The sequence below is a fragment of the Eublepharis macularius genome, chromosome 15 (assembly GCF_028583425.1).
Source record: "Eublepharis macularius isolate TG4126 chromosome 15, MPM_Emac_v1.0, whole genome shotgun sequence".
Taxonomy (NCBI): domain Eukaryota; kingdom Metazoa; phylum Chordata; class Lepidosauria; order Squamata; family Eublepharidae; genus Eublepharis; species Eublepharis macularius.
The window spans coordinates 16,691,148-16,714,851 of NC_072804.1; the positions used below are offsets into that span (position 1 = coordinate 16,691,148).

The 23,704-nt window shown below is 43.8% G+C and overlaps 1 protein-coding gene across 2 annotated transcripts in view; it reads right to left on the reverse strand.

Moving 5' to 3' along the window:
* Positions 1–23,704, reverse strand: part of SLIT2 (slit guidance ligand 2) — a 402,035-nt gene that overhangs the window by 51,671 nt on the left and 326,660 nt on the right. For both annotated transcript variants that reach the window (XM_054998712.1, XM_054998711.1), the window contains 8 exons: positions 18,112–18,255; positions 12,546–12,712; positions 9,725–9,857; positions 8,028–8,096; positions 6,262–6,333; positions 6,041–6,112; positions 4,731–4,802; positions 1,712–1,875 (listed from right to left, as the gene is read on the reverse strand). In XM_054998712.1, the coding sequence (XP_054854687.1) occupies positions 1,712–1,875; positions 4,731–4,802; positions 6,041–6,112; positions 6,262–6,333; positions 8,028–8,096; positions 9,725–9,857; positions 12,546–12,712; positions 18,112–18,255 (893 nt within the window). The remainder of the gene's footprint in view (positions 1–1,711; positions 1,876–4,730; positions 4,803–6,040; positions 6,113–6,261; positions 6,334–8,027; positions 8,097–9,724; positions 9,858–12,545; positions 12,713–18,111; positions 18,256–23,704) is intronic.

Sequence of the window (23,704 nt, forward strand, 5' to 3'; positions counted from 1 at the left end):
CACACATGAAGCCTCTATTAAAGGGACAGGACATTTTTCTCCAGGCTTGTTGGCAACTCTACTTAAGAATACAGTCAGGTGGTGCCAAGTGTCATTTGACGGGGTCATTAATGCACAACCAAAGAACCACAGATAATTTAATGTTCCAGGGTAAGGGTAAGATCACCCACACAAACCATTCAAGAAAAGAAGAGAGGGACTAACAGATACATGCATGTGTTTAGGGAAAAAATTGCTGGAGTAACATGTACGATAGGTCAGAAGGTATTTCTTAAAACAGGACATTCAGTTAAGGGCACTTTACAATCTTACCTGGTATAAGAAAACCACAAGGCCCTGGAACCTCTAGGAGCAGGGTGTGGGTTTTGAAATGCCAAAAAAAAGTGAAAACCTGTTAGATGTGACACCCCCAAAGAAATATTGTGCATGTAACTGGGGTGAATACTCTAGGGAGGAAATTAGCTGTGGAAGTATGCACTTCACCTAGAAATATTTCTGTTGAAACATTTATATAATATTTTATAAATCAGAGCACCCTTGATATCTTGCCTTAAAACTTTGAATTTCAGTGATTCATTTTATACCACCAGCAGAAATAATCTATTCTAAAACTAATGCAACAATCTATTATTTCTGGTAAGCTTTCTGATGTATTTAAAATATGAAGGCGTATAAGGCAGGGATGCCCCCTCTCTGCACTATTGTTTGCCACTGCATGAAAGCCACTGGCTGTTCTAATTAGGCAAACAAAGGAAATTAAAGGCATTGCAGTGGGAACTTTATACCTCAAATTCAATCTTTGCTGATGAAATCGCCATCTTCCTAATGGATATAAGGAACTCGAGCGAAGAATTGGATACAGTAATTAAAAATATAGCCAGGTATTAATTAAAAAAAAAATACAGCTGGGATTATTTTCATCTCTACGTAGCTGCACAATGCCAAGCCAGGGATTCAGCATTCATCACGGTGGCAAGAAACGTGTCTCATTCGATGAAAACCACACAGCCTGTCACTAATGCCTCCACCATGAACCTCTTTGCAGATCTATCATATGATCAACTAAAAACAATAAATGATAGCAAAACAATCCAATTTCTACACAGGATATCATGGAAATCTAAGGTGAAATAATGCAAAGAGTTATTTGTGCAAATGGCCACAACTGGAGAATGAGAATGGCTGGTGAAGCCCCCCAAAGACACCCATTCCAATAAATACTGACTTTTGCATATGATGTCACTCCTGGTTTATTTGCTTGTTTTTTTTAAAAAAAGTGAAAGAAATACTATTGAATGAGAGTTTGGAAGAGTTGTTATGCACTCTGTTTTCTAAAACAAAAGTGAGAGCCACATAATCCTTACATTTAAGCCTATGCTAAATATGTAAAGTCTTCATACAATACATTTGTTTTCAAATACATGTTAGCATGAGGAAAACTGATTGGGGAACTGTGACTGGTAGAGATAGTTTACGAAGGATGCAGTATCTTTCAAGTATCTTTTAGGTATTATAGACACTTTGGGTGAGATGGTATGAATGGTGCCTCTGCCTTCGTGACATGCGACACGGTGCTGAGCCAACACATTTGCTTTCCAATTAAACATTGTTAATTAGTAAGCTATCATCACTAATTCTGGATTGTTGGTTGTGATCTGAACATTGAAAATCCATGACAGCAAGAGAATTGAAACACAAAACAAAACTGTACCTTGACAAGTGAATTTTTTGGATGGAGTGGTGAGAAGCAGTTTGTCGGCCATTTCCCCAGGACCAGCACACCGGGCTATGCCTGGTTCTTTGTACTCCGACTTTACCCAATCAGACAACCATTGCATGTTGCAGTCACAGTGAAGTGGATTTGCTCCAATGGCACTGCAGAGCATAACAACAATAACAACAACAACAACGATAGCAACAACATGATAATTCCATAGGCACACTTCCTTCTGTCCCCCTTTTGCTTTTCCATGCACTGAACAGCTTCTGATCACTCTCCAGCCTTTTTTCTCTTTCTTCCACTTACTATCAAAAGTTACTAGTTGTCAGGCAGCTTTTTACCTCTAATTACTATTGCAAAGTGGGAGGGCAAAGTGAAGATGTGAGAAGCTAGAAAGGAAGCAGAGGAAAGAAAGAGAAGGGTGCAAAGGGCAGCAACTGCTATCAGAGAGAGCTAGCCTGTGACCGACTTTCAGAGGCTTCTCAACCCAATTTTGAGTTCCAACCCACAGGCTGGGAAGCATTGCTATAGAGCATTAAGTTACAGAGTCATAGTAGACCCATTACACAACTATTTCTGGGAACAACACACACATTATTTATTTACGAGCAACAAAGCCCGTTGTGAGAAAAAATACAACAGGCTCTAGAAAGGGGAGGGCGGGCGGGCGGGTATTCTTTCCTCCTCTGTCACTGATCCCGGCGGGATGAAGGTGAGCATAGGCATCTGCTCTGCACCTGAACCCAGCTGGGTGAAAGGGAGGCGGGCATTGCCTCCTGCTCTGCACCTGATATTAGTTGGGTGAAGTCGGCGAGGATATTGTCACCTGCTTCACTCCTGATGCCGGCTGGATGAAGGGGAAGGACAGGCGGGCATTTCTTCCTGCTCCACAGCTGATCCCGCCTGGGTGAAGGGGGGCTGGCATTGCCACTTGCTCTGTGCCTGTTCCTGACCGGGTGAAGGCAGGGGGCATGAATTGCTGCATGCTCTGCTCCTGATCACGGCCAGGTGAAGGGGGTGGGGGCATTGCCACCTGCTTCGCTCCTGATCCTGGCAGGCTGAAGACAGGGGGTTGGCATTGCCACCTGCTGCACGCTTGATCCCAGCCACATGAAGGGGGAACAGGCATTGCCATGTGTGCTGCACCTGACCCTGGCCGGGTGAAGGTGGGATGGGCATTGCCACCTGCTCCACTCATGATCCCAGATGGGTGAAGGGGGAGTGGGCATTGCCTTATGCTCCGCTCCTGATCCCGGCCAGGTGAAGGGGGCAGGCATTGTCACCTGTTCCTCATCTGATCTCGGTTGGGTGAAAGGGGAGTGGGCATTGCCATCTTCTCCGCTCCTGGTCCTGGCTGGGTGAAGGGGGAGTGGGCTTTGCCTCCTGTTCCACTCTTGATCCCAGCTGGGTGAAGGGGGTGGACATTTCCACCTGCTCTGCACCTGATCCCAGCTGGGTGAAGGTGGGAGCGGCCATTGCCACCTGCTCCATTCCTGATTCCATCTCAGTGAAGGGAGGTGCGGGCATTGACACCTCCTCTGCTGCTGATCTCAGCTGGGTGAAGGGGAAGCAGGCATTGCCACCTGCCTTCCTCTTGATCTGAGCTGGGTGAAGAGGGGATGGGCATTGCTACCTGCTCCACTCATGATCCCAGCTGGGTGAAGGCGGAGGGCGGGTATTGCCACCTGCACAACTCTTGATCCCAGACAGGTGAGAGGAGGGCAGACATTGCCACCTATTCCGCGCCTGATCTCAGCTGGGTGAAGGTGGCAGGCCGGCATTGCCCCCTACTCCACGCATCCCAGCTGGTTGAAGGGCGGCATCAATTGCCACCTGCTCCACTCCTGATACCGGCCGGATGAAGGTGGGGTGCAGGCATTGCCACCTACACCACTCTTGATCCCAGACAGGTGAGGGGAGGGCAGACATTGCCACCTACTCCGCGCCTGATCTCAGCTGGGTGAAGGGGGAAGGCTGGCATTGCCACCTGCTCTGCTCCTGATCACAGCTGGGTGAAGTGGGGCTGGGCATTGCCACCTTCTCCACTCCTGATCCCAGCTGTGTGAAGGCGAGTGGCAGGCATTGCGACCTGCTGTACTCCTGATCCCAGCTGAGTGATGACAAGGGATGGGCACTGCCACCTTCTTTGCTCCTGATCCCAGCTGGGTTAAAACTGGGGTCGGGCATTGCCACCTGCTCCACTCCTGATCCCAGCTGGGTGAAGTTGGAGGGGGAGTGTTGCCTCCTCTCTGCTCCTCATCCTAGCTGGGTGAAGGAGGGGGCAGGCATTGTCATCCACTCTGCGCCTGATCGCTGCCTGTTTTTCCAGTGGCAGCATGCTCTCTGCAGGTCTGGCTGCCTCATCTGGGCTTCCCTCCATGGCAACACCCCCTAGAGGTGCTCTCTGGAGGTCTGGCTGACTCATCTGGGCTTCCCTCTACAGCAGCACCCTCTGGAGGCGCAGCAGGGTAGGAAGTGAATTGTCTTAAATGCATTTAGCCTTTTATATAGTAGGTTTTTATTAAATTTGTAGCCCACTCTCCCCGCAAGCGGGCTCACAGTGGATAACATCATATATTCATACATATAAAAGATAAAAACCCACAGTATAAAAATAAATCCATCATTATTACAGATACTATAAAACAACTTCACAATGTGGCAATATTGCACAACACAAAACATTCAGACCCTGAGGAGCGAGGTTGGCAAGCTGTTTACCCGGACAGCAAGATCAGGAGGGGAACCAAATGCCTCCCCACCTCCCCCAAGCAGGAGGCCAGCTGAATAATTCGCCCTCCTCCACCGCCATAACCCTGGCGGAACATCTCCGTCTTGCAGGCCCAGCCAAATGATAACAAGTCCCGCTAGGCCCTGGTTTCCACAGACAGAGAGTTCCACCAGGCTCGTACCAGGACCGAAAAGTTATAAAGTTATATAAAAACAGTTAGGATCCATATTTTAACTGTACACTCAGAAATGTAAATATTGGTTTGGAGACAATACTTACAGATGGGATAAGGCTGAAAGATCATTAAAAGCCCCTTCAGGTACAATGGAAATATCATTGCCATGCAAAGACCTAAGCAAAGGAGAAATGTTTTTGTCCATGGATGCAAATGAAGAAATGCCATTTTAGTTTACAGCATCAAATGAACTCCCGTGGCTCAAAATCCTTCAAGGATGCCTGGGCATCTAACAGTGCCATCCTAAGCACCGCGCCTTTTTAAGCCCACTGACTTTAATGGGCCCTGCTTAGGATGGCACTAGAAATCTCGTCATGATTAAATAATCTGGGCACAATGCAGATGGACTCTCAGAGACTGAGACTTTATAGCCACCAAACAGCCAGCACTGGATGCAGGAGCACTGAGCCTCTCCCTCTCTACCCCACAATATTATGTAAGACGAAGTATATGAAATGACATCATCATGTGGTTTATGCCCTTATCCTTGAAAAGAAGGAAGTGGAGGGGATGAAAAAATGCACTTCCTCACATGAGATGGACTTCCACAAATGTCATTTTTTCTAATTTAGGAATTTCTGACAACACTCCCCTTTACAAACCAAATTCTGTTCCGCATAATTCCACCACTGTCTGACTCGACCATTTTAGTTTCACGCATGCCCTGCCTGTGTTTTGGTGCCCGCTCCAGAGCAGCAAGAAGATATACAGACAGAGAATCTCCCCAATACTCTAGCTGGTTCACTGGTTTATCCTCATCTAACTATTGCAACATTCTGCTTGCTACAGCAGGTGGAAGAGAAGGGCAAAGGGACCACTGCGGCACAAAGGCAAGGACATTGTCCCTCACAGTATGTTCTCTTGGTCAGGTGGGCTAGCACTCTAACATGTAGGAGTTCCGGGATACAGAAGTTTTTGTAAATCAGATGTGCTCCTTCTAAAAAGTTTGTCCAGATATTCACTTAGAAAACAACCATAACCTATTTACTAAATCTGGTGTGGTAGTACATCAGTCACTAGAGAAGGTTAAGAAAATGCTATGGCCCAATTTGTACATTGCTCAAGCAGTGTAGAATAGATCCCCCAAACACCCTGGCAACCTATGAAATGGCAAAATTATGAAAGGGTGGTGATGGCGGAAGGATCGATCATGTGGGAAATCCCCATGAAAACGGCCCATCTCACTCAGCTCCCGTAGCACTGGGACAGGAACTTCTTCTGAAACCAGAGTAGCATGGGATGGAATCAAGGGGAAGAGGCACCCCCGTGCTGCTGGGGCAACACAATGAAGCAGGCCAACCTCTGCGAGTGCGACAGATAAATGGAACAGCAGTATTAAAATGGTGCTACTTACAGCAGTCTAAGTGATTTCAAGCCATCAAATGTTCGGGCTGGAATACATCTGAGACGATTGTAACTGAGAATTCTGAAAGCACACCAAGATGGCACCGTCAGGCCACAGAACCGTAAACCAACAGTTCTGAGTGCAGCACTCCACTTCACCCGGTATTTCTGCACAGACAGGCCGCCAGATGCTTTATTTTTAAAAACCTTTGCCACAAAAGAAGAACTTACAGGGTAAGGAGCTGAGTCATGTTGCTGAAGCTCTGGTTAGAGAGAGTGCTGATTCGGTTATTGCTTAAATCTCTACAAAAAAAAACAAAGTCAGAAAGTCAGCCCTTCAAGTTGAACCACACATTTTAAGGCACCAACTTCTGTTAGCAGATGTAGTAATATTAATACTTCTCTCAAAATGCCACTCGATTTAGACTTCTACATGCAGTGTACAAACCTAGCAAACATTTATTTTGGATGGAACATTACCAAAAAAAATCATTATAGGAAAAGGAGGGGCGGGGACAAGTAATCCTACAACAATGTTTGCAGCAGGCCTTAAAAACATTACTGGAGCCTAATATGAACACCTACAATTTATTTTAAAGATAAAATGAATATTTGACCTCTTGACGGATGATAAAAGCACATATTTGAAGTTGTATGTATGTAGGTTTGTTGTGATGCAAATTAGTGGAAGACAGGCTTTTAAAATGCAAACAGGTCTTGTTAATATTGCTACATGATTTAATCTCAAGCAAAAAACAAAGGGGTGCCTCCACTTGACAAACTAACCAACCACAACCATACAGAAGACAATATGCAATGAACTGTAACATTAAAGAAACATAGTACAAAACTGAATTATATCAGACAATTTATAAACTGCAATGTGCCCAGTGTAAATGCAGTCAGTATAAAGTCAAGTAAATATTACAATGAATGAACCATCAGTAATGCATATGAACAAACCAACTGGTAAGCAATATAGGTAAATAAGAGTCTCTCTGTGTGTAGACCATGTTACAATCAAACGTCCCAGTGGAACGACCACTGCAAACCGTTCCTGCAGAGTAGCCAACGGGTCTATGCCAGGCGTTTGTCAATTCCCGTTTCGCGACAACCGCTTCCTCACAGGCAAGGTGTTAATAAGGTCTTACAATACACAGTCATTCTAGCCAGTCAATAACCAGTCGATGCAGAGTGACGGGACAATGTCACCTTGCCCGTGAGGAAGCGGTTGTCGCGAAACGGGAATTGACAAACGCCTGGCATAGACCCGTTGGCTACTCTGCAGGAACGGTTTGCAGTGGTTGTTCTACTGGGACGTTTGATTGTAACATGGTCTACACACAGAGAGACTCTTATTTACCTATATTGCTTACCAGTTGGTTTGTTCATATGCATTACTGATGGTTCATTCATTGTAATATTCACTTGACTTTATATTGACTGCATTTACACTGGGCACATTGCACATGATGTAATCTGGAAAACTTGCTGAACTTGGAGATTGCACTCATGGCTGAAATAACTTTGTTAAAAGAAGAACCAGCAAGCTGTTCACAAGGGCTTCTTTAAAGAAGGTAAGTGGTGAGTCTGTTTCCCACTGTTCTCTCATTGTAGTACCATCTATTGCTCTATAACCCTGTTCCAAACAAATTGTGCCTATTTCTCTTGGTAACTGAAATCACTTAAATACCTTGCTGCAGAATAATGCCGTACTCCATTCATGCCATAAACAACTCTGGCCAGCATGCTTCATGGTGCATTTTGTAGGAGTCTGCATTTTTGGAGTGGATAATGGGGATTTTCTGTCTCCATATTTTCTAATGAATTGTGCTGTGATCAGTGAACTAAAAACATACCATTTCTAAAATGTGTGCTAGAGTTATATTTGCTAAAAGAGCCACTACATTTTATGTTTTTCTTGAAACTATTTCATTTAACGGAAGAACAGATTTCAAATAACATCAGCAGAGGGAGATACTCTGAAGGTTACTCACATAAGAGTTAAGTGCTTGTAGTTTGAAAGTTCTTTGGGGACAAGGGTAAACTGGTTTCCATCCAAATATCTACAACAGAAAAATAGAATGCAGCATTATTTAACTGAACCTATTAATAATTCCTTCCATTACTAAGGTATTCAGAAATAAAGCAGTAAAAGGCCCAGGCCAGATACTTTCAACTTAATAAATAAAGTACAATTACCTACAGTTTTTCGTCTTTGTTAGGATAATATGATGGCTGGGGAATAGATGAGACCAACAGTGAGTTTAACAGCCAGATGCACACCTGCACACTTGGTCAACAGAAATAATTTTACCATAGCGCACCAAGATTTTCTGCTTGTTGCAGACACATCTGTTCCGTCCCAGAAGGGCACTCGCTGTGTATCGGCATCACTTTGTGGAGTATGGTTTGGTATTTGTAATACCCATGCAGTGTGGAAGAGAAACGATTGGCTATGATTAATAGCCGACTCTGATCTTCACTGTGAGGAAGTGGCTGGATATCACGAACTCCTTCTGAGAGGGCATGATACTGCGGTTTAGGGTGGGGATTTCTGGTTGACGTTCTCATGTTGGCACCCCATGTACCCAAAGAATCCACCATAATCTTGCGGGAGGCAGTGCCACTGCTGGTCGTTGGTAACTGGACTAAAGGCTGCCCATTTTGGCCTTTGGATGTCCTGTTCTGTCCACTGCAGGCCAGAGATTAAGGCACCAGGGTCACAGGCAGGTAGCCAAGAGTGAGCAGAGCAGGAATTCACCTCCAAAGCAGGCGCGGCAAGGGTCTCCATGAGAGGCTGCCAGCTGAAGCACAGGCCAGTTCTCCAGGAGATACTGAACTAACCAGAGGTTGAAGCTCAACAGAAAGATTATAGAGGAAAATGAGAGCCCCGCCTTTCTTACAGCTAGAGTTGAAGGCTGCCAATATCTAGAGAGTTGTACTTTCCTTCTGAACGAAACAAGAACGAGGGAGGCCTTGACCAACCCAGCGTGTCCCCTTCCTGCCCGTTCAGACATGGGCTCTGGTCCTCCGCCTTCTTTGTCCCTGGTGGTGCTGAAGGCAGAGGGGTCTGATCGGGAAGTTCCTGTTCCGAACAGAAACCTGCTGCTGGAGAGGAGGCAGGGGAGTCTCTGTTTGGAGTATGCCGGCAGCACAAAGCTTCAGGAGCAGGGAGGACCATAGCAGGGGTCCTCTTCCCTTGCGGCTTCTTCATGGGGGGGGGGTCTTCCTCCCATGCTAAGGCACGGCCAGGACAGGCCTTGATTCTTGTTCATGCCAAGATAAACTCAGTTCCTGTTCATGCTCACTATGCCATCGTCAGCCTGTGTTTCAGAGTAACATATTGTCCAATTACGTTGCTTATCAGTGAAAGGCTTGGAACCAGGGATGTGCAAGTAGAAAAATAAAAGGACTTCCTACAGATCTGTTTGTGCGAGATTATGTGCAACATGCAGCACTTCCCTCCCCACATATTATAGTGCCCAGAAACTGGTTGCACAAAATCTTGCACATGAAAACAGAAGTGAGGAATGGATACAATAAATTTGACTTAGTGCAAACGCTTACTGGCCTTTTTCTTGCATTTGCAAGTAGGAATCTTGCACTGAAGCCAACCCCAAATCACTCCTGTCACCCTTAAAACAGGCATCATTACTGGCATTAAATTCAAAGAAAATCTTGAGCTACTTACAGCTCTGTAACATCTTTTGGGATGCCCTTGGGCAAAGTCTTCAGACCTTTGTTGCTGCAACGAACTACAGTATCTAGGCAAGTACATTCTATAGGACAGCGAGAAAGTGGAGAGCAACTGTTGTCGTCATTTCCTAGTTCATAAAAAAAAAAAATATACATATGAGCCTTGTTCAGCAAAGAGCACTAAGTTCAACCACTCTATTCCACTCTAGATTTATGCGAGTTCTCTGCTTGAAAATATTCTGATAAATAGAAATGATAAAACATAACTTACAAACTTCTATACATTAACTACATTTTCAAGGTCATGATGTATTTCAGCTTTCAGTTCACTTATTTGATTTTATTTAGTACGTTTTTCCCCATCCTTCCTCCAAGGAGGGGTAAGGGCCGTGTATTCCATACCCCCCTCCTCTTTTTCATTTGAACCTGGGTCTCCCAGATCCTACTCTAACACTATACACCAAGCCAATGTCCACTTGATGCCACAATGGCTAAAGAAAAAGATCTTAACATGAATAATACAACCCTACTGTTCATGGCCAGAATCCATGAACTGTACTTAAAGGAAATAGTACAATGAGTGAACAGAATGTAGAATTCACTGTCCAAGATGTTGTGATAGACATAAGCAAAATTGGCTTTAAAAGTGGATTAAATAAGTTCATGGAGAATAGATCCACGAGTAGCTACTAGGAATGGTAACTAAAGAGAACCTCCACATTCAGAGATAGTAAACCTTTGAATACTAATAATAGGAGGCAACACCGGGAGAAGGCCTGCTGCTTTTATGCCCTGTTGCTGGCCCTCCATAGTAACTGATGGGTCGCCGTATAAGACAGGATGCTAGGCTAGATAGCCCACTAGTCTGATCCAACAGACCTCTTCTTTTGTTTAATGATCTGCTTAGGCCAGTGGAAGGGATTTTCCATGGTTTTTCTGTGCACAGTTATGCATGCACACCCTGATCATTTTCACATGTCTCGGCACAGTACTAAACTCATGGAATGAGGGTGTCTTCAGGGTGCATTTTCTGATGTCATCGCGCCATGAAAATGGAATTGTGGTGTGATGGTGTCAGAAATTGTGCCATGAAGACTTGCTCATTCTGTGAGTTTAGCACTATGCCAAGATGTGTGAAAACGACCACAGACACAAACACAAACACAAACACACTCAAGCCGTATCACAAACTGATCTGAAATCAGTCTTCATTTCAAAAGCAATTTGCTATGTGACATGGAGGGGGTTCTGGAAAAAGAAAAACAAGTCAAACGCCTCCTGGGGCTAATTTCGCAGTTCTTTTAATCGAGACCCAGGTGGTTTTTATTACAACATTATGCAGTGTAATACTCGGTGACCAATAAGCACAGAACTAAGACTTAACTATAGTAATAAACCAACTTCAAATCCTGGCCTAATGGACCCTTACTACCCATAGTTAGTTGAGTGCCTTGTATTCCAATAACCACACCAACCATTTTTAATTAAATCATGGTTTCATCTGAACCACCATGTTATTTTAAAACCACTGCCGGGTCGCGTATGGCCCGATTAATGTCAGTGCAAACTCTATACTTCCCTTTCCTCTCCTTTTCCCTGGGAGCTGATTGGTCTGCGTGGAATTAACTATTCTCACTCTCTCTCTCAGAACTCCTTTTCTGCCATTTTTATCAGCAAAGTGAGGTAAGGGTCATAAGGCTACTTCCCCATTTGCTTCCTTCCTCCTGAGTATGCATGTACTCTCTTTTTCTTTCAAAGTCAAGAACAATTCCTAACATTGCTGCTTATTCTGTGCTGGCTTTAAAAGTCAGGAAAGGGTTAAATGGCTGCTTTCCCTCTTCCTTCCTTGGGGTATGCACATACTTCCCCCCCAAGGAAAGAATGAGTTGTTGTAACATTGTAACATTACTGCATATTCCTTCTGGTTTTAATAGCCAGGAAAGGATTAAATGGCTGCTTTTCCCTCCCTCCCAGGCATATTTTCAGGCTTTGCCAAAGAGGAAAAAAAACACAAGCATTTTGCACAGCCCTTTGGAGGCAAAGCAGGAGGGAAGCTGCTGTGAGGGGATGAAGCAAGCAGCATTTTAACCCCTTTCTTAGCTTGGCTTTAAAAAAAGGAGTAGAACAAGCTTGAAAAGTACATGTTTCCACCTAGAACTCCACCAATTGCCTCTCCAGTGGGAGGGGGGGTGGGGCAATGTTACTACGACTGCTCAAGTTTTGTTTTTTTTAAGTGTGACATGAATTGCAATGCCCTGAAAGCACAAAACTGCACCAAGGCTTCGAAGCTCGTCTAAAATGAAAAATAAGATGCCAAATCGAAACTGCCTTGGACAGTGTGGAATGTGGGGGTGCCATGCTGAAGCCATTGTGATTGTGGCAAATGTTCATAAATGGCGGTTTAAATAGTGTGAAAAAGGCCTCTGAGTCGGTTATGTTTATTTGTACTATCAGCTGAACAATGAGAAGCTAATTAAGTCTGAAAAGGACGTTGTTTCTTTCCATTCCATTCCTATGTAGCAATCATCTTTGATCAGGTGGAGGCCACATATGGTAACAGAGTGGTGATAGGCAGGAGAAACTAGCAGCAGGCCTTGGGCTCACTCCCTTCTTTTTCTTGCTCCTAAGAAAAGAAGCCATTTTACTTACCAGGACATAGCCTCATGACCTCTGACTTCTGATATTATTGGAGGAGCACAGGAAGGAGCATTGAGGTAACATTGGAAGACGCATTAGAAGATCACAGTAATATAAGAGATTAAAGTTCAGTTCCTGGTTTCTTCATACAATAGTAGAACAATGACTGAATTTCTTACCATCGTCGCAAGTGAAATCTTGAATGGCAACATCCTGTATTGGGATTTCTTTTAGGAAGTAAGGTTTCTGACAGCGAGGGTTCCCTGTTACAATGCGCTTCTTCCGTAACCACTCTCCAAGCCACGCTAAGTGGCAGTTGCAGTTGAAAGGATTGGCTAAGAGGTTTCTGATAAACACATGTGAAGAATACAGTACTTCAGTTTCAAGAAAGGAAAGCATTTAAATAAACACATTTCCCACCCCCCTCACCTTGTAAAACAATGGGTCTTAGAGATGGACATGAATCGGGAAAATTCTAAACCATGCAGCTCGTGATTCATCACGTTTCATGAGCCACAAACTTTCACGAACTTGCTCCGGTTTGTGAACCCATTTGCTTGGTTCATGAAAACATCACTTCCAGGTCAGCAGAAGGTCTGCAAAAATCCCATCCCCCCATTGCCTAGGAAACTGATTGATCGGCACCAGGCTTTCTGTAGTGACGAACCAAAATATGAACCAAACGAACCAGGGTAAAATTTGTCATGTTTCGTGAGAAATGAGCTCCCATGAACTGCCAGTTCACGAACCATGAACTGGCCAGGTTCATGACAAACTTCGGTTCTATTTTGGTTCATGCCTGTGATGGATATAGATTTGAAGAAAAGGATTTTATATATTACTTTTATATATCACTTATATGCCTTGCACTTTTTTCCTACGCTCAGGAGCCAATGTAGTACTTGTAATGCAACCTGTAAGAATATGACACTTGAAACAAGAAGATCAACAGCAGTATGCTGAAACTCTGCAAGAACTGAGAACTAATAATATACTGCTTGTAGAGCTGCACTTATAAAATATTATGCATATGTTATATTATTCTATAAGATTCCAAAAGGAACCAGTACCAGAGAGCCTTTTGTAGAAAACTGATTTGATGCAGCAAGCTGGTTTTGGCCACCTATGGCCTATCTTCCTTAAGGCTGAGAAGGAACTGGGGGAAAGGGCACAGAGGTAAAAACATCCCTTCTTACCAACAGACTTTAGTTATCAGAGGGTATCAAGATTGCCAGATTGAGACGCATTGGCGCTATTGAAAGTATTATGCCCAGAAGAAAGTAGGTAAGAGGTTAGAGGATGTCCTTCTAAACTGAGGACAAGATAAGGGGTTGCAGGATTTGGAATTCTCCCAAGTAGAAGAGCCAACCCAGAATTGCATCTTCAAATCAGAACTAACCCTAGATACATTACGAGCCAATAAGATAACAGATATTAGAATATTGTAATACTGTTATGATTATCTGAAAGTATTAATTGTTCTACGCTTCTATTGTAAGGGGCTGAGACTTTACACACAAGGAGACAATCTACTTCTGTGTAAGAAAAAGGGCTCATCCACTGGGTAAATAAAAACCATCTGTTTTGCTTCAATTCAAGAAGGACTCCTGGATTTTATTTTAATTTTTATTGTGGTTGGTCAGAAAAGGGAGAACGAACCACAAAGGTGCAAAATTTTGCACGTAACAGCTGCTTCTAATGGGCCTTGTTTCAGCAGTAGATTTTTTCTGGAGAGAAATACTAGGATACATTTCACTAACTCCCTTCACTCTATCCCCCTTCCTGTACACACACACATTTGTATTTTCTGCACCACAAACAATAATGATGAAATCCCTCCTTGTAAAAACCCTCATGCTTCAATAAAAGTTCAGGACAGCAATTCTTGGTTTGAGCTGAGAAATCCTGAAACATCTTACTTACAAATAACTTAATGGTGTCACAGATCTGACTTGCTGTCAGGCTACCAACTCTCGATAATACAGTAATTTAATGCAGAGATGAAGGCTGATTGCTTTATATTATTAGCTTTAACCTGATAACAGCTCTTTCATTAATTTGCCTCCTCAAGATTTTTCCATCTTTTATTTGCTCCTGAGAATAGGTTTCCCATCTAAACTGACAGCTGAGTGGATTACATGCCAGTTATAAAAATGAATTTACTGCCACAAGTCTCGGTACTTCTGGCATCTCTCTATTTCAGCAGAGGACTCTTGGCAATTTCATTATTTATAAACATGCCATCTTTAATATGCACAAATTAGTCACTCAGTGTAATGTGTCACACTTTAGGCAGGAAGAGGATTAAGAATGCAGGCAATTACGTTCTCTTCTAGGAAATTCCTGAATAGGTAGCAGACAGCATGTTTTTTAGCATCTTGACCCTTCTCTTCTTCCAACTTGACATGTTAAATGCAGAGGGCTCTGGGATGACCCAAATGGATCGACTTGAGTGGCCATATCTTGTAAACTGTGTAAGGAAAACAGCAGATTTGTGGCTGCTGTGCTCAAATAGCCAGCCTTTCTCTTCTGCCTTTAAAGAGCTCCTTGACAAGTGATATATTTCTTGTCATTCTCTCTCTCTCTCTCTCTCTCTCTCTCTCACCTGCCTAATTTCTGCATGTCAATCTGCCAATAAAGGCAGGGGAACATGGTCATTATAAATGCAGCAATTCTATGTTGTACTATGGTGTGCTCATAACATCTAGTGTTGCTGTTGTGCCTGTGTAGGCCTTTGGGGATCAAGCACTCAATTTCCTCTTGAAAATATCTAAGATTCGCTTACATACATTCACCTCAGGTACATCAAAGAGGCATATAACCATATAAAGCAGCATATACTCTGGTTTCTCTGAAGTGACCAGAATCAGTGACAAAACTTACTCTTAACATTTGTGCAACAAAGAGGAAAAAGCAGAATGTGACTTTCTGAGGAACTGGTGATCATTCTACCCACTGGAATTCTACCCCAATATCTGAAAATGTAAGACATGGAGTGTTGATGCCTATCTGCAGCTTCTGTCACACGATCTTTGGATGTGGAACTTTTGGCCAAGAGATGTATCTACTGCTTTGTTTTATTTTACGATTCTACCTACTTCTTTATAAAAGATTAGTTAGATGAATTAAAAGGGATAATTATCTAATATAAAACTTAAATAATCTGTTATTGTCAATTCCTTTTTATGTATCTTTAAATTATTTTAAAAATTATCCTTTCTATGTATGTACTAAGACACACAAAAGCCTGGCAACAATAAGAGCCAAATTACATAATATATTTTTTAGCTATTGGGTTGGCATTTCCTCAATTCGACTCAATTTTTCTCAGCTAGACAGCAGCTGTGGGGAATTTATTTCCTCAAACACCACAGGTAGCAGGAACGGCCTTTGTATTCTTCCATGTAATGTTTTCCTGAGCTTGGGTGTGTATATATTTGCTCAGTCACAGGGTTGTGTGTAGTCCTGGGGGCCATTTTGGCTTCAGAAAACCAGGCAGGGGGCGGGGCAGAAGCCCCTCCTCCCTCAGTGCCATGGTCCCAAACTGCTATGAGCCTGTGCCTACATACTGAGGCCTAGTGACTCTGGGGAAGCCTGTACTAGAGTGACTCCAGGGCTGACATTTCCCAGGTCCCCTTTGGACCCTGTGATTAGGTAAGAGGGGATTTGGAGGGGGAAATGGCACCAATAGAGAAGTGGGGTGGTGGTGCCTGAGAGAACAGATAAAAGGCCTCGCCACAGTGGGAGGGTTTTGCTCCTAGGAAGCAATGCTGAGGAGAGGCTGCTGCAGATGGAGGATCCCTCATCCAGAAGGGGTGAGACAGTTTGAAGCCAGTCACCAGGAGATAGCTAGGAACAGACTAGTTAGATGCGTTAGGGTGTTTTATTTTGTTTGTTCACCAATCTTTACTGTTCTCTTTATTCTTCAAAGTTTTGAACACCAGTTTTTACTAAACATTTTAAATAAAGCTGTTTATTGTTCTGCCTGGGTCCTCATACCTCATTCAATAACATATAAAGTAAAACCCACTAGGAAAGAGGTTGGGTGCTCTGGGCCCTTTCAGAGTGGTGGCAGCCTACAGAGAGCTTCCCTGGTTCCTGCCTGCATGCGACACAAGCCTAATCAGGCCCTGCAATACTTGGGGAAACAAGTTCCCTGCAGGGGAAATAAGTCCCTCCTCCACTTGAAGCCAGCTGGGTGATCTTGGGTCAGCCACAGCTTCTAGGAGGTCTCTCAGCCCCACCCACCTCACAGGGTGTTTGTTGTGAGGATAATAACAACATACTTTGTAAATCGCTCTGAGTGGGCGTCAAGTTGTCCTGAAAGGCAGGGGTGGCGTAAGGGGTGGCGCGTGACATCATCACAGGAGCGCGCCGCCACCAGCCCGATCGCTGCAGCGGGCGGCCTCTGAGCTCTCCCGCTCGGTTGCCTATGCCGCCGCAGATGCCTGCTCGCAGCGGCTGCACCCGGCCGGGGCTTGTGCTGGCGGCGGCGGCGGCAGCGTGGGGCAGGAGGGATAGGCGGCTGCTGCTTTGTGGCGCGCGCTCCCATCCCCCGCGCCTCCTCCGGCACTCCCTCCTGCACCCCGCACCTGAGGCCACCGCCTACCTGGCCTCAATGGGTGTGCCGGCCCTGCTGAAGGGCGGTATATAAATCGAATGATGTTGTTATTATTATTATTATTAGCAGCTGTTGTCTGGCTTTGGGGGAAGTGCGGCAGGTTAAGAAACCCTCAACTCATCAAAAAACATACTGTGCAGTTTGGGCCTATGTCCTCCCTGAGGATATCCATTAGGACCTCACTTTCAGCTTGGCATGAATTTTATTCACTGCTGCTCCGCCTGTTGTTCCTGCCATTTCACCTCGCTCTTCAGAAAAACTAAGGGAATGCCTGGGTCCTTACTTGTACAACAGGATGTTCTGGATCCATGGCCTAGATCATCTCATCATTCCCAACGTAGGTACACTTTCCAACTTGTGAGTTAGTAGGCAATTATGAGAACAGCATGGGAACTGTGATGAGTGACAAACTATCATTGTTTGACAATTTCTGACTGAACCTTTTCTAGTTTTTAAGGCTGTGAAACTGTTGCTAATGGCATATGCTTACTCACATTAAGGAACTAGGGCTTCAACAAAGCACAACTGGATGGGTGTCCTCATTCACTCAACAAGAGCAGCTCAAAACAAGCCCCCTCCCCATCGTGCATGCTCTGCAGCCAGCTAACATTGAAGCAAAAGGGGAAGTATATGAAGAAGGGAGTTCCATATGTAGCCAAGCTCTTGTGAATATTTTTAGATCTAGGGGTCCCACCACGAGGCACTCTCCTGAAAATGCACTGGCTGTGAGAACTGCAGCATGTGTGACCCTCTGCTGATTCCAACAACGATAAACGAAAACCACCAACAGGAAGCTGTGTCTGTATCGCAAAGGTTCAGTTCACATGATATGGCTTTTTAAGAGAATGTGTCATGGCGGCGTCCTATCTCTCCTGAGGAGAAAAGCGAGCCAGTGAATATTTAGCAAAGATGGCTCCTCCTGTGTGCTAATTAATTTGATTTTCATCACTTCATGGAAACTGCTGAATAATGTTGCAAGTTCTGGCTTTTTTCTTTGTTAGCGGCATCTTTGTGTTCTGCTGATCAGAAAATTGCATTTTATGATCTCTCTGTTATTTACATACACTGATAGAGAGAACAGACATTCACATAAATGTTGATGACAAATACAGAGAAAAACTTACAGTGTGGAGAGGGAATGGAGGGTATCAAAGGCGCCCGGTGCAATGGTCGTGATTTGGTTGTCATATAAAGACAGCAGCCGGACAGAACTCAGCCCAGTGAAACTATCGTTGCTCACACAGCTAATGCGATTGCTCCTGAGCATCCTGAGGGGGGAAATGAACCGATCAGTTGGTTAACGCATGGAGGAGACAACAGCACACACCTCTCTATAGCTACCATTCTTTACCGCTAACTAAACTGTGATGGTCCAGGACAGGTGAGCTTTCTGCCACTGCACCATTCAACTACGGGTTACGCCTGGCAAGTAACGAGGCCCCTTTTTTCGTTGACCTCCTTTCCCAATCCACTCTTTAAAATTTGGCAGAAAGACTGGCAGTAGTTCTAATAGTAGCAGTGGCATCTTCCTTTGGGCAAAATAAATAGATCTATACTATAAACATAGAGGGGGAAATATCAAAATGCAAGTGCAAAAAGCTTAACAGAATACAATGCAAATGGCCCCTATGTAATTTATTTTAAATTTTGTTACTTTGGCAAAATTTATAGATTAGTTTAGCTTTTTTTTTTTAAGTAAATGTGATTTTTTTAAAACATAGCTTTGAGCAGATTCCAACATCCTCCACTCCATTTACAACTCAATTCCCTCTCTGCTCCAGGGGATTTGATCGGAAGATTTCTCACAGAAGTTGACAGCCGTCTCCCGTATGATCCTACTCATTTACTCTGGTGATTGTCGCCATTACGGTGCTGAAACTTTAGAACTCCCCCCCCCCCCGTAAGATCTGACTGTCTCCCTCTGCCACTGTCTTCTGCCAGCAGGTGGAGACTTTTTTTTTTGCTGTACCCCAATAATTCTTATTGGTCGTCCTCCCTAGTTGTGTTGTATTTTTATGTTTACATGTTTTTATTGAATTGTATAAATATTTCAAATGTTGTTTTAGTCCTTGGGGTCCCCAAAGTGGTGAAATGCTGTTGACCACTTTGGGGACCCTATTTGGTTGAAAAGTGGCATAGAAATGTTTTAAATAAATATAAATAAGTTCACAAATTTTGACAGAAGAGCATTCAAGGAGGAGAGAGGGAATCACTCCACTCTCCCTGCCTTTTAACTATTTTCCTGAGGGCCTCTGTGTTCTGAAGGCACCAGCGGCGCACGCCTGCGGTTCTGAAATGCCACCCCCCCCCCATGACGTCCTGAAGGCTCCTTGAACCTTCTGAACTACCAGAAGAGCTCGTTAAGAGCTCCGTTTTTTTGCCCCCAGGAGCTCTTCTAGCTCATTGAGAAAATTTTCCTATAGGAACTCCTTGAAGCAAACAATTGCACACTATGGCACCGAGAAGAAATTTTCCTTTGTGTATATGTATGTGTGTGAATATGTTTACATGTATTTTAATCTATGTATTGGGATGTGTAATGATTCCAAGTAAATGTGTGCATGTGTCTTTAAATGCTTGGTTTGAGCTAGGTGAAGAGTGGGGGTGAGAGAGAGGGATGAGTGAGCGATGTGATTGGTTGATGACTGAGAGTGTGGGCGGAGTGAAGGCAGTTTAGACTGACAGGGCAGAGAGAGAAAAAGGGCAGTCAGAGGAAAGCAGGCTAGCTGGGTGCTGCCTGAATATGTTGAAGTGTTTTATGAGAGAAATATGACCTGTGTGGAGCCTGAACTGAGCATGTTTGTGAAAGGACACTCAGTCAGGGAAAGAGAGGCCAGCTGTGGGCTGCCTGAGGAGTTCTCTGTGAGGGAAATACAGAGCCTAGAGAAAGAGGCTAACTGTGTGTGAAGCCTTACAAGAGATCTGTGTGAAGGAGTTTGGATGAAGCAACTAGAAGAACTAAGAACTACTTTTATGAAACCAATACGCTTCTTGAAAAATAAACATTTGTTTTGTTTTGTTATATCCCAGTGTAGCTGTCGTTGCTATTTCCCATTCCTATCCTCAGGGCCACATAGAACCACGAAGGAGCCTGACGCTTAAACACGTTGCCAAAGGGGAAATTTGAATAAAATATTTTGGAATAATATATTCCTGGTGGCAGCAAACTACCCAGAGGGTGTAAGGGGAAGATTAAAAGAAAAATCTACCCCAAAGGAAGTATAGGTGATAACAGGAAGTTTTATGATTTTAAATTGTATATATGATGAAATATGTTTTTAAACTTGGTTGTGATCCGCCCTGAGCCTGCTAATGTGGGGAGGGCGGAATATAAATTAAATATAAATAAATAAAATAAATAAATAAGGAGCCCAGTTGGGTGCTGCTAGCAAAAATGCTCCCATGACTAAAATTGACTGGACACTGGAGAACCCATGGGATCTCATTTGCCTTGACCACTAAATTGTGAGATTGTAGAAACGTGTGACATTGTGGAAGACACTCCACCCATATGTGATCTCAACAGATCGTGGAGAGGGAAAAAAGGGTTTTAAAAATTCAGTTTTTGCCAAACTGTTTATCAGGAATCCTGAAGATTGGAATATGATCCAATGACCGGTGGGGGGGGGGGAGGGGTTTGAAATAACTGCAAAATCCAATCTAATCAGACTTTACAATCATCTATACTTTTATATTACTCCCCCCCCCACACACACACACAATTCAGCAGTTTTCTAGTTTGTACAAGCTCCAAAAATACAAAAAAATTATGCCCTGCCCAATTCTATAAGTGCTAGCAACAATCTAGCAAACTTATTCGGTGGGTCCCCTCCCGGAGGCAATCAGATGCTTCGCAGTGGCCTCGAGGCCAGAGTCGTCAGCAATGCGCCTGCACGAGGATAAAAAGTGAGTTGTCGCTTGCCTTTTATATAGTAGCATGCTGGAAGTACAGCTCCTTCAAGTACCCCCTGTGGGGACAATCTTTCCAGACGGCATAGTACCATCCCTTCATTTCAGAGAATTGCAGAAGCTATTAGTGATGTCTGCTCAGACCCTGAGCAATTTGTTTTGAAGTCCAGAGACCATATATTGAACCAGGCTTTAGTTTAGAAATGGGAAACCTGGTGTGTGGTAGAGAAGGACTGCTCTTCTTTCAATGGTTCTTACTTATTGGATTGAAACCAGAGATACCTATCTGCGCTTTCTCATGAAAAGGCATATATATGAAAACTTCACATGTTATTATTTTACGCCTGGGAGTCACTACCAAGAGCATGTTTCTGAATGTAATTATAATGAAGAAAGTCACTCTAAGAACCAAGGCACCTGGAGGCAATCAGGTCGAGTTCTGCTTTTTGTTCAATTTGTTTTGGAGACAGGCGAAAAAGAAAATAAGTCCCTGCCACTGATTCTCAGCATCCAGTCCCAATGTTAAAAATATGGCTGTTCGGTGCTTTTTTAGTTGATTAAGAGACCAAGGGGCAGCTATCCAAATTTACTTGAACAACTTTTGTTTGAGGTCCCATTCTCAGAGTTATAGTTCCTTAGCCTGATCCATTCTTCCAGGCACTGTTTACTGTATGGAGGGATGCTAAGTTTCACTTGGCTGCTGATCAGAGCCAGATTTCCACACTGCGCTGATTGCCATCTCAAGTCTCTTCCCCTCTAGGTTGTAGCTGATGTGTCTGTAGAACTAAGGCCCAGAAAAAAAAGACATCTTTATATTTTAAAGCATTTCCTGTAATCAAAAAGGGGAGGGGGAACTAGCCAATTATCAGGAACCTTCAACCAACAGGAATGCAGATTTTTTTTAAAAAAAATCTTAATGTGGTTGATATTTTCACCATTGGAAAAAAACCACACCATTTCCTCTTCTTTCAAAAGCTGGCGTACAAGTAACTCATTCCATTCCAAGGAAAGACAGAACTATATAGATTGCCCAGTGTCCATGCCCCTGCAAAAGGTGGTTATGCAAACACAAACTAGCCCAGTTCATAAGTTACAGTATAACATGTACACGTGTACATCTGTTTGTACTCATCCACTTTACAAATGAAACAGAGGACCAGTAATATGAGAATTACTCAATGCATGTATAAAGAAAAATCTAGTGTGTATTGTACACAGATCATATGTACATTCAATTAATCTTGCGAACCAGGCTACTATGACAAGTGGACTGGGCTACAAGACACAGAACAAATATTCTATTCGTGTAAAAATTATCTGCAATGTCTTCCACTGATATCACCAGTTCCTTTTGGAGTGCTAGCCAACCACCTGCAGCAATCACATGATGATTCAGCATCCGAATATATAAAAGGCAAGCCGTATTGGCAAGGACTCACTTTTTATCCTTGTGCAGGTGCACTCTTGCTGCGAAGCACCCGCTTTCCACCAGGAGGAGTGCTCAGGCTGTCAATTCGCCAGGCCCCCTCACGGTGGCAAGTGGGTGGTTCGCGGCAGCCCCCAGGCCAGAGTGGGAGGGTGCTGAGGGGAAGAAAAGCAGAATACAAATTAATCTTCGTGCAGGCACATTGCTGGGAGGGGCCCGCTGAATTGACAGCCTAAACACTCCTCCCTGCGCCTCACCTGAGGGTCACTGAGGAGAAGGCAGAAGCCCCAGTGGCACGGGATGCCTGTCCATGCTTGCCTGGGAGGAGTCCCTGCTGGATTGTGTGGAGCTTATTCTTTCTTCCCTAAAGAAGCCTGGCTGCAATCATGAAAGCAGTTTCCTTAGAGTAAGCTCTACTGATTGTTGTTTCATGAAAAAATTTAAAAAATGACCAACAACAGTTTTCTAGAGCCTGTTGTATTTTTTACACCATGGGTGAATGTTGTTAGTGTATGATATTTTGCTAATTATCTGAGCAAAACTATAGCTCAAAGCTATTGTGGCAAAGCCTAGCACAGGAAGGGTTTTTTTCTCCCTCAACCAAGAAAGAGATAAGGAAGCTGATCAGTGCCATCAAGTGTTGCGTATACCTGCCCCTTTTCCAATCTGATACAGTCTGCTGGGATACAACACAATACTGTATATACAGAGGGAGCTGAAGGGAACGATGACATCAATTGTCCTGTCATTGACATCAAGCAATTCCCACCTGGTTGGCCCTCGAGGGCCTAACAGACGTATACTACCCAGTTCCACTGGGAATAGTGGTTTGGCACTGTCAAATACAGAAAGAAAAAAAGGAAGATTGCTATGACAGGTAATAATAAAGTGGCCAAGGAAAGCGGAAGAGGAGAACAGGGAGAAATTGTTACACACAACAAGCTTGTCTGAATGGGAAAGTTATTAGGAAATAATGATATGTAACGTTTATATAGCATTGTAAAATCAGTAACAAGCTACATACACATGATCTCAGCAAGCCGTACAACAACTGGAAAAGGGGGGGATGGGAGACTGACATGGCTTAACTAGAAATGACGTAAGATCAGCGCTCAGAGTTTCCAGCATTTCTCTCTCTCTAAATATTAGGAACTGCAGAACATGGGGAAGGAGGGTTTAAGCCCTCCCTCTATGCAGTTTTCTTGGCCTGTAATAGCCCTGGGGAGCTGCTATTTCCCCCAGAGGAAGTATAAGGAAACTGGGAAACATATATCTATGTTTGCTGCAATGGGGCACCCAATAGCTTCCTTGGACCATTTTAGGTCAGGAAAAACAGTATGCAAGGAAGGGCTTATCTCTATCCTCCCCTCCTGCTGAAGTCC